This window comes from Nicotiana attenuata, unplaced genomic scaffold (assembly GCF_001879085.1).
Source record: "Nicotiana attenuata strain UT unplaced genomic scaffold, NIATTr2, whole genome shotgun sequence".
Taxonomy (NCBI): Eukaryota; Viridiplantae; Streptophyta; class Magnoliopsida; order Solanales; family Solanaceae; genus Nicotiana; species Nicotiana attenuata.
The window spans coordinates 1-11,764 of record NW_017673363.1 but is presented as its reverse complement, the minus strand read 5'-3'; the positions used below and the strand labels follow the sequence as shown (position 1 = coordinate 11,764).

At 37.7% G+C, this 11,764-nt stretch overlaps 1 protein-coding gene across 1 annotated transcript; it reads right to left on the bottom strand.

The window, feature by feature from the left end:
- Positions 1 to 256: 256 nt before the first annotated feature.
- LOC109216154 (peptide methionine sulfoxide reductase A5) lies at positions 257 to 5,151 on the bottom strand. The gene is made up of 4 exons (XM_019380283.1): positions 4,716 to 5,151; positions 2,854 to 2,966; positions 2,623 to 2,767; positions 257 to 828 (listed from the first exon to the last, which is right to left on the bottom strand). The coding sequence occupies exons 1-4, from the start codon at positions 5,010 to 5,012 to the stop codon at positions 631 to 633; spliced, it is 753 nt and encodes a 250-aa protein (XP_019235828.1). The 5' UTR covers positions 5,013 to 5,151; the 3' UTR covers positions 257 to 630.
- Positions 5,152 to 11,764: the final 6,613 nt, after the last annotated feature.

The window sequence follows — 11,764 nt, the reverse complement described above, 5'->3', positions numbered from 1 at the left end:
ACTTGGAACAATTCATTGAGTATATAATGAAGCTTTTACTCCCTGCACTAGTGTAGAAAACTCTCGCCCATAAGGTGGTCTCTTGTGCTACTTCCATATACAGTAACTTCGGCACGATTATTTTCACTTGCCCACAGTTTAATATTGCTATCAAGAACATTCAGCGTCTGTTAATTCCCTTTCCCCCCAACGTCCCTCTGAAAACTGGTCTAACTTTTCAAAAAGAAATAAATGAATCAGCTCAATGTGGTGCCTGGATGTAAAAACTAGTTTATGTATTTGCAACTGCTACAACTTGATAAGATGGTTCTGAAGCATATATAGGATTCACTAATAGAAAAATGCGTACAACAACCTGACTTTAAGGTCCAACAATCCCATCATGGCAACAATGTGCAATGTAGTTCAATCAACCTATCCTGAACATTCTGATTGTACAAACAAATTTGATTAATCTCAGCCAAAAAGATCTCTGCTCGCTATTTGCGATTGGTATTCCATAATGTAGGATGAATCTGTGTGAGAGGGTATCTGTGATCTACAAGACATTTCCTCAGCAAAGGAAACAATACTCCCACTTTCTTACATAACAAAGGTCTGCAGGATCTCAAATAACTTTGAGATGTATATCTATATTTCTCTGAGAATGGGCCAACCTTTCTTAATAATGTCATTGATCTTTGCATCAATTTGCTTTTGGATCCTTGATGGACAGAGCTCTGCTGCATAGCCATTTAGTTTTGCAGCAAGTGTTGACCTCTCAAGCTCCTCCTCAGGCAAGTTTCCCATCAATTGAAGTAGGAATGGGTTCCGCTTAAGCTCAAATTTCTGAAAAAAAGGACAGTGAGTGGATTTGTCAATCTAGTGCTTCAAGAGATCATAGCAGTGGTATTCAGATTAACAAGAATGTTTTCAGAAACATGAAAAAAGAGATGGAGGGGTTAGCAAAGGAGTAGAGAACAGGGAAACAACATTTTTTGGTTCTTCTTTAGTCTTACAGAGACTCTTTCTGAGCGTCACATTCCCCAGTTTCTTACAACAAAACTCCCCTCATTAAAGACAAAGATGTTTTCCCATTTGCAGTGCTTTACGTGAAAGTGAAATCGCAAAAAATAAATATTTTTTTGAATCTATGTACCACATATCCACTCCGCTTATGTTTTTTTTATTCCAACTTATAAAGCAAGCTGGAGTCCAAATTCCTTGGGCAGTAGGAGGTTAGGGCCAACAGAGAAAAGTAACCTAAGAGCAGCGGAAGAGGTCAACTGGTGTATGTCCCTCTGAATTTTACTTGACCAAATTTTTTGTTATACATCAAATAATTTTATTAATCAAGATGGTGTTAAATACAAAAAAAGAAATAAAAATGAATCCCCTAAAGTCTAGTCAACTATCGATGGGACCTGGTATTTCTTGTTTACACACTTTCTGAAGCTTGGATGTCCTTGGACCAAAAATCCTTCCAACAACTTTTTGCCATATCTTTATGCCAATATGTAACAATCATATGTTCGCAAATCTGAAAGGGGCTCATCCCTTTTCAATCCCCCTGACAAGAAGTACAAGACAATGACCCAAAAAAGCACTTAGCATGCCTCTTTGAGTAGGAGGGGAATTTTCCTCCAATACCAGATATAATATCATGTCAACCTACATTTCCTCCATATAAAACTTGCCGACGGTAAGGGCTAATAACATTCTGCTTGTCATGAATTCTATGAAGTCATCCAATATAGCTTCAACGCTTATGCAAATCTAGTAGCGTTAGGATCCTGTGCAGAGGTTTTTCTTCCCTGCTTACCTTTTGTAATGCTTGCTAAAGGAAAGGAGACTATGCATTCATTTTACAATCCTTATGTACTCCAGAAATAACCGATTGAAGTCTTCTCCTTAGCATCTGAACTGACAAGAGAGAGATTGCTCGATGGCATCTCCTCAATCATCATCACTAATCTTCTATCACATGATATAAGTCCACACGCTGCCCTATGGAGCCAACAGAAGCCCATCCAACCCACTTATTACCTCATCTACTATGAGAAACTGGTTGTGCCACGTTGTTGAATTGTGTGATCATCTCGTCTTAAAGCTTAAGTTGTTAGAGTGCACACTTTTAGTTACTTTTTTTGTGAAGTAATAACTAAAACAGCAGAGGTAAAGTATAGTTAATTAGTACTTATTATATTACGTCTCAACACACACCCTCACGTGTCTGATTCTTTTTCATGAGTCAAACACGTCGAAATGTTGTTCTTTCTTTAAATTTTCGGGCGGGTGAAATTTGAACCGAAGACCTCTTGGCTGCTCTAATAACATGTTGAAGTGTGTGACTATCTCATTTAATGTTTTAGCTGTTAGAGAAAGTGCACTTTTATTACTTAATTATTTTACATCTCAACACACCCCCATCATCGTGGTATCTTAGATATAAAACCACAGATGGTTTTCATTTTCTTTATCGTGCCCTCAACTAATATCAACTCCGTAAATTTTATCGATGTAAGAATCAATACGACAGGAAACGTCAGTAATGCGCCCCTTATGACAAGCATCAAGCTATGCACTTATGCTTCACTAATCTAGTATTAGCTATTCAGCATAGTGTAGTTATGGATACTAGACCTGATGTTCAGGCTCAGCAGGATGAAAAGCTTCGAGCTGTTGAATTTGAGTGGTTACAATGCTGCTCTTTGACTTTGATTGTTCTCTTTCCTTGCTAACAGCAGCCAATCTGGACTCCTCAGTGCCGCTTGTGAAAATAATAGACCTGCACTAGGCAAATTCATAACTTTTCTATTCATATTGTAATCAGTCTGAAGTAAAGGGAACCCAGGTTGAAGTCAAGGATCCTACCTGTACTGGTTACCAACATCAGGACCTTGCCCAAAGACTTGCCTAGAATCGTGATTAGACCAGAAGACCTCCAATAGTTGTCTGAAACCAATTACTTCAGGATCATATTCGACCTACAGGATACAAACTTTAGCGCATTAAACACGTTGAAATCATTAAGATAAATGAAATATTTAGTTATTTTAAATGTAAATTTCCAGGTAAGCAAAATTCAAATGCAACTCAACCTATCCGCCGTTTATTTGAAACAAATCTGGAACAAACAACAGAACATTTTCAGATAAGCTTGATAAAGGACATAAAGGACATAAAACCCATTCAGAACCTAAAACATTTTTACAGACAAGAATACCATGTCAACAAAATGAAAGCATAAAACATCAACTATTATCTACAAAATTCAAAGAAGTAAGTTCCAAATATTACAGATAACAGCAAAACCATAAAACATTTATATATCAAATCTGAAATGCGCAAAAGGATCATTCATATCTTCTATGGCAATAACATGGACGGAAACAGGGGAATTTCAAATAAAGAACTTTGACAATAAAAAATTTACTCTATACCTTCGTATTCAGTCAGTTTGGTATGCTAGATGTCTGTAAGATATGCTAGCATGTTTCCATATATAGGTCCCTCATATTTTTCACCACCCCATGCTGAGCAAATTAGCTTTGAGATATAAAATACTAGAAAACACTAGCTCCAACATAACCCTAGCATACTGATACCAGACAGGGACACAAATGGGTTGCAACAACAAATTACAACAGTGTGCAAATTCGTTATTGTATAATATGACAATTAAGTAGAGACCACTGAAGTACACAAGTATAAGAATAGACGCGAAAGATTATGCTCCATTAGCATATGGGAAAAGGAACAGAGCCAAATAGTTCCTTATTTCCACCACCACCTATGGATGACAGAGAAGAAAAATATTTTAAAAGTTACACGCATCGCAGTCTGAAAGATGAAATAATATAATGAAATTCTATTGCTTCTATAAATACCACTGACCACTGCTGCAAGTGAAACATGTGGTTACTAGCTCTATGGTGACCAATACCTTATTTTTACTAAACAATTAATGCAAGTCAGCGAAACGCCTATGGTGAGGACAACAAATTTGTAAAATACATAAAAGAAGGGATAGCCACGTGATATCCATGAGAAAATAGTTCGAACACGACAAAAATGTATCCAGAAATTAGGTGCATAAAGCTGGTGTTAATTCAGCCAGACACTAAAGATGAGTAAGAAAGGTATTAGCTGACTCATCTAACATATTATGTGCATTGCATAAACCCTGATTGGAGATAATTTTCACTGATTTAAGTAAATCTCACAAGGACTTTCCCCCACCTCAGCTAATGTAACACCTAATACTTTATAAAAGTGTAACCCAAGCTGTCCCCATTTTAGTCCTTCATGTACGCCATTGCAATTTGATTTTGATCAAGCTCCTCCTTGCTTTGGCAAAATTTGTTGTATAACCACAAAAAGTTTGTATTCCTTACAACCTAATCATTTCTTCACTGTTGACTAGGCATTAATAATCATATACATAATAAAGTGCAGCTCCATTTTCCTATATCCTATTTTTTATAAACATGAATGCTCCAATAGTACTTTCTTCTACAGGAAGTTAACTATTCATGTACCTTTTGAAGATACAAGGCACTCGTTTTGTTTAAACAGAACCTAATTTTAACTATCTAATTTTACTTTTTACAATGTAATCAACATATCTAAAAAAATCCATCAGATCGCAGAAGAAGCATTAAGAAATGTGGTGATTACATTGGATTGGAGTAATTTCTTTTACAAGTGATTAAGGCACAAATATGAACAAATACCTGTACACATTCAGCGTGATCGCCCAAACTTCTGTACTCAGGATTGGGTTTAGAACCACCAGCATAACCGACGGAGGTTCTAACGACGCCGTTGAGGCAGCCAAATGCAGCTTCGGACCTCCAGAAGCATCCAAGAGCGAAAACTGCAGTTTGCAATGGCTGATTAGAAGGATCCTTTGGAACCTCAGGGATCCGATCTGGGAATCTGATGCTCACAACTGGATTCAATGCCAATAGAATGATTGTAATACAAAGAAATGGTGATGAAAAGGAGGAATTGCTCTTATCGACTTTCATTTGAACACAGACAGGGGAATGCCCGGACGGTTACGCCCACTTTCCGGTTAAATCTTTCCGAGGCGGAGTAGTTTTCACTCGCTCTCCGCTGGAATTGCCAGCTCGCCTGTCTTGTTTGCTTTTCGGTAATTTCCTAATTCCCAATTCTTTTATTTTAGGACAACTTGTCGCTCTTTAGCTGCGTTTGGCCAGATCCTAAATTTGTTTTGAAAAATTTAATTTTGTTGAAGTTTGGTTTGAAGATGAAAATATGTTTGGACATACGTTTTCAAAACATATTTTCCAACTTTATTTTGGAAAAATATGTATATAATTCTTAAGTTTTGAGATTTTGGCTCAAAATCAGCTCAATAGCTGATTTTGGGATTTGAAATTTGGGATTTGAGAATTGGCCAAAATATGGACAAAATTTATGGCCAAACATGAGTTTTGAAAATAAATACCAAATTTATTTTGATAAAACTCATAGCCAAACGGGGCCTTAAACTATTTTTATAGTGTATATATACAAAACGATTAGGGACAATTAATTTTGGGCTTAAATTTGAAATGAGTTTATTTTACGTTTGGTTGTGATAAATTGCGGTATAATTAATTATGGGATTGTGAGGTTATCTTTATCTCTATTATAGAATGAAATAATAATTCCGAGATAATTAATCACGAAATAACTTATTTCACAACCAAACGATCCTTTAGTTATGAGGTACACTTTCAAAGTTTTCTTGAAGTATCGTTTTGACAACTTGGTACCAAAATTTTCTTCTTTGTGTTTAAAAAAAAATAGTTGGGAAAATGTCTTAATTTTTTCTATTTAAATTTAGCAGATAATGTGGTGGTGAACTCTTTTGCAAGTTAGAGTAGTTATAGTTGTGAGCACGTGATTTTTGCCCTAAGCAAATTAATTCCAAAAGTTTCAAATAATTGATTTCTTTATTATTTTACAATTTTTTGTGAATTTTTGTTTGAGTTTTTGTGTTAATTGGTTGCATTTTTCATAAAAAATACAGAAAATATGCACATACATTTAAGGATTTTAATTTCACAATTGTTAGTATTAATTAGGTATTAATTAGATTTAGAATAAAGAAAAAGTCTTGTTGCACTCTTAATTGTTATTTGTTGCGTTTTATTTCTAAATAGAGTTTTAAGTAATTTTAGGAAGTTTAAATAGTTTAATTGAGTCTTTGTCTTGTTTTAGCATTTTTAAAATTAAGGAAAAATGAATAAATACAAAATACAAAAATACAAAATGAAATACAAAAGAAATGCAAAAGGGGCTGCCAGAAATTGGGCCCAAATGGCTGAGCCCAAATAAAATAGGCCTGATCCGTCCCAGACCCGTCCAACCTTGCCTGGTCCAATTCCCCAGCCCATGTGAAACGACGTCGTTTGGACTCGTTCAATCAGGACCGTCGAGGTTCCTTGATCGAACGGTCCTGAAGCTGGTTTTACTTAATATATATATGTCCGAAACACACCCCCTACCCCCTCGTTCATCTCCCCCGCACCCCCACTCTCACATCTCGCCGGAAATCGCCACACCGTAGCCCCACCGTACCCCACTGTATCTCCACCCCTTTGCCACCGTCCGCCGCCGGCCGGAAATCGCCGCCGCCGGCGGCGAAGCTCCAAACCACCAAAAAATACACCCCTTACTCCTCTCTTCCTCCCCTTTCCAACCATCACCATAGCTCCCCTCGAATCAGGCCCAACTCTTCGAATCTTAAATAGAAGGTTGGCCGGAAAACCTCACCTTCTCCGATGGCCGCCAAATTAACACCCTAAGACCTTCTAACCACCCCCAACCCAAATCCTTAAACCGCTTGGCTCGAATCTTTCTGAACTTCTCGAATCTTCATTTGAAGATTCGAGCCAAACATGAACCTTGTCCAAACCGGCCCAAATTTACACCCCACAGTCTCCATGACCTCCCCATCATTAATCCCTGACCAAAACCTTTCGAATCTTGCCATAACTCCTCGAATTTCAAATCTTAAAACCGGCAGAACCCTAGCTCAAAAATTTAGGGATTTTTTACCGTAATTTCCCTAATCATGTGGGTTCTTGTGAAAACACACGATTAGGGATGTTACGTGTCAAGAATCCTGGAGGATTCAAGCAACAGTGCCTAACCGAGTTCCTAATTCTATTAGGTATTCTGTTTTCCCTGCTTTTAATTCTGATTTTATTCTCGTTTCTTTTGTTTTATGTTTTGCTTATCTTTTTTGATTCAGTATGTGTTCTAGCAATTTTAATAATTAGTGTATATATTTGACTGTCACGGTGATTTTTAGCCTTTAATTCAATAGTTCGATTCTTGAACGTGTGTTAGCCTGTCTCGATAATTCTTTGCAATTCGATTTTGCTTCATTTTAATCTTAGTTAATTGTTGTTTCAACCCTGTTCAGATACTGTTTGGTTTGATTAAATCACTGGTTTGATTAAATTTTAGTTTAATTCAGTAGTTAGGGTTAATTGATTGGTTATAGCTGATTTAGATTAAATAAGGTTAACTATAGTCAGTACTAACTAAAGTAAAGGGGTTTGGGTTGGTCAGTAATTCCAAGAGAGTTTTGAGGGTAGTTCAGGTATAGAAAAGGGTACTTTCAGCAGATTTGGTAATTTTTGAAAAGGGGTAAGGATAGAATAGGGATTGTAATGGGTGTAGGACTTTCTAGAATAGACTTTAGTATAGTTTTCAATAAAATAGGTGTTGTTACTTGGGAAATAAGTCTTAAAAATTAGGGACTGAAAGTTAAAAGGAGAGGGACTAAAGAGAAAAACAAAAATCTGAAGAAAGCTTTACATTTTTGCCTATAAAAGGCACACACATTGCCTTGTTTAGGAAGTTTTAGACCTCTGAAAAATTCCCAAAAACTTCCAGCTTATAATTTTTCCCAAAATCCTCCTCTTAAGATCTTAAATTCTGCAAAAAACCCAAAAAAAAATAACAGAAAACACAAAAAACTCAAAAAGTACTGTTCCATTGAAATTCCCCTAGATTAATTTTAAATTTCAGTTGTTAGTTCAAAGTTCTAGCTTAGATAGGGATATATGCCTGATTGCTGAAGTTTAGAGGTTGTCATGGGTGATTTCGAGTTTGTTTGGGTTCATTCAAGTTGTTACGAGTAGTTTACTGGTTGAAATTTGTCCTGGGCTGTTCAATATTGCTTCTGGGTTTACAATAAATCCCAAGCTGTTGATTCCTGTTACTATACTGCTGTGTACTGCTGCTGACTCTACCTTCTTCTTACTTTTCTCTAATTTCCAGGTACTTTTTTTCAGCCTCGAATGACATGTGAAACTTGAATCAATATCGGAAGAGATCATGAAATACAATCTGCTTGTCTTGCGAATTCCTTAGTAGTTTACTTGGTTTAAACACATGTTAGAACATTATATTATTCATGTTAATCGGACTGTATGAACTGTTATTTTTCAGACCTATGTGAGTATTATGAGTAGAATACTAGTTGTCGATAATCTCAGTTTAGGTTATTAGATTAATTTGAGATTTAAGGTTATATTAAGATGCCATTTGAAAGCAGAATCTAAAGTAACGCATGAGCATGCTTGCAATGAAGCTGGACCTGTAGCTTGAACATAATATTAGTCTTAGTTTCTTCATCAAACATTTGTGGTCGATTATTAGACATGTGTTAAAGATAATAGTCATATCATCTGTTTGTTCAAAAATGATTCAGAAACGAAGTGGAAGCTCCGGTAGATCGAGTGTATTGGTTATCCATTATTAGACAAGTTTGAATCTACAGGAGACTTTGCATTTCAAAGCTAGCACGTCTGTGACTTGAGCAAATTATGCATTTGTCTACAAAATTATTAACAAACCCAAGAATCAATATCAGCTTGAGCTCATTCAAGAGCCCAAGGCTGTACTTTTGTTAAAAATGGGATCTGGGCCTAACGTATAATCAGAAGCCCAAGTGATTTAAATCCTGAGTCCCAACTTGCAACCTATTTTCTATCTGGGCCTGTGCTATGGCCTGGATGCTGGATAGCCTTGTAGGTGGCTTTACAAATAAAATGGGACAGGCTTATTCCCAAGGGCTGGCTTTTGAGGCCCAACACGTTGAAAATTTAAGCCAATAGATTTAAAGGTCGTTGAGTTTAAATTATAATTTGGGCCTTCCAAGCTAAGCAGCACGTTTGAACTAGGAGGTTATCCTCTTGTTCAAATGTGGACTTGAGTTTGAGGCCCGAATCCCTTGATGTTTTTTTAATAATAATTCATAATGCTAATTAGGGTCCCTTTAGAGACAATACTTGATAGAAAATTGTAGTTCTTTTAGGCTGACCTTTAAAATAAAAACGAGGTGCGCCGCGCCAAATAAAATGCATAAATTGCGTGGCCATCTTCAATTACTTCTATTGAAATACTTAGAAATCGGGACATGCCATTTAGCGAATTTTCATGGCTTCCCGCAAAGATAATAATACGCTAGTCACTTTAGGCGCGAATTTTAATAATATTACCTTCCTAAACTCGGGTGTGCATTTCATGCAACCCAAATCCAAATCCCAAAACGTTGAATAAGAGGTGTCGCGGATCCGGGTGCATTTCATGTGACGTGATCCGAAAACACGCTCTTAAACGGCGTTCACTTTCATAAAACCAATTAAAAGCGGTTAAACAAATTTATAAAATTGCACTATAGGTTTGAACATGCATAAAACCAGATTTTTAGCCATTTGTAATAATTTAAGCGACCGTGCTAGAACCACGGGATCCGGGGGTGCCTAATACCTTCCCTCGGGTCAACAGAATTCCTTATTCAGAATTTCTGGTTCGCAGACTCCAACTGGGAAGTCGAAATTTTCCTCGATTTGGGATCAAGTTAAACCGGTGACTTGGGACACCAAAAGCCAATCCTATCCCAAGTGGCGACTCTAAATAAATAAATAATCCCATTTCGAATAATGTCACTTTAAATGGAAAAACTCCCTTATACATTATCTTTCGGGGTAGATGTGTAAAAAAGGAGGTGTGACAGCTCTGGCGACTCTGCTGGGGATACGAACCCAGAATTTCGGTTCAGGGTTCAAGAATTCGAGCTTAGTACAATTGTTATATTTGGCTTTACCTATTTTTCTACATGTTCCGTGCTATATGTGCTAAATGCTTTACCGCTTCGATATTTGTTGAAATTGTATATATAAACTGTCGCGAATCCCTTCCTCTTTCTGAGTCATCTACATCATGGAGAAGGGTGCACTTCGTGTAGCTTCTCTTCTGTTTAGAGTCTTTTCCCATTTAGAACGAGGTTGGATAAGTTGCTAAGCCGGCGGAGCTTCTGTATCCCCGGTACGCTGCCTCCCCCTCGGCCCGAGTTGTCCGCTCGGGTAAGCCAGGTCTAGACCAATAAACCTAGGATTAAACCTAGAAGAACAAAACCTCATGCCGGATCCCTAGTAGGACGTTTGTTTGCATCATGTGCATTTGACTTAGGGGACTCAACACAGGGGTTGGGTCCGTCTAGGACAGGTGACCTGAAATAAATTGACCATCCTGATGCATCTTACGTGCTACTTGCGCATTTATTTGCTCGGATTTGCATGTTGACCGGCTCGTCTAAATTGAGAAAATAAGCAGTGTTAGGACTAAGTGAGGGTAACTATCTGTTTTGGAAAAACCCCAATGCCCAAATAGTACCGAAATGCTGCCGGATTTTTGAAAAATGAAAAGAGAAAAAGAAAAATATTTGGAAAAATAGAAAGGAAATTGTGGTTCAAAATAGTTTTGATTTTGGCAAATCTGCCCGAACTACGCCGGTTTGATTCTCGCCGGATGTGAGATACGTAGGCAACCCTCATCGGGTCCAACCTTCCTTTTTCAAAAATAGCCAAAAATGCCAAATTTTAATATTGTGTCATAAAAAAGTCGGGTGGTGCCATTCCTGTCTAAAACAAGCCGAATGTCCCCAAAAGGACGCCGGAAGGCCGTTTTGCAAGAATAGCCACCTTGAGTCATTTTTAAATGGTTTGCGGGCACAGCCTTAAAATCTTCCTCCCAGAAGTGCTGGAAGGCCGTATTTGCAAATCCAAATCCTTATTTTCTGAATACAGAATTTTTGCACAAATAGCCATTTTTCAAAATAAATCATTAAGTTCCCCTAAATAATGTGCAGGATGAATTCAAGTGACATCGAAACCTTCTCAGTCCTGAGCGAGATCCCTTTGAAACTCCATATGTGGTGGCATGACTTGGGAAAAGGAAGCAGGGATACTGTGGTTAAAAGCTTGGGCGGTCTTGTAGATTTATTGAAAATCAGACCAAAGAAGGATGTTATTGAGGCACTGATACCATTTTGGGACCCGACCCGTAATGTATTCCGGTTTTCAGATTTCGAACTCACACCCACATTGGAAGAAATTGCCGGATACGCAGGTCTCAACGGGAACCTCCGTGGTAGATACCCTTTGGCTCCACGGCCGGTAACTCTTCACAGGTTTTTAGATTTGTTGAGCATCAGTCGGGATATTCAAGACCCCCATCTGGCGGAAGGGTGTTGTACACTACATTTCCTATACCACCGGTATGGTAACCCCAAAGGTTTTGAGGAACCCAATACAGGATTAACACATGCTGGCAACAAAGATAAATGGGAAGCCCGACGGGGATTAGCCTTCATGGTGGCCTTTTTGGGAGTGGTAATTTGTCCTAGAAAGGATGGTCACATAGACCTTGGCCTAGTAGGGATGCTAGATGTTGCCATGAAGAAACCTACTAG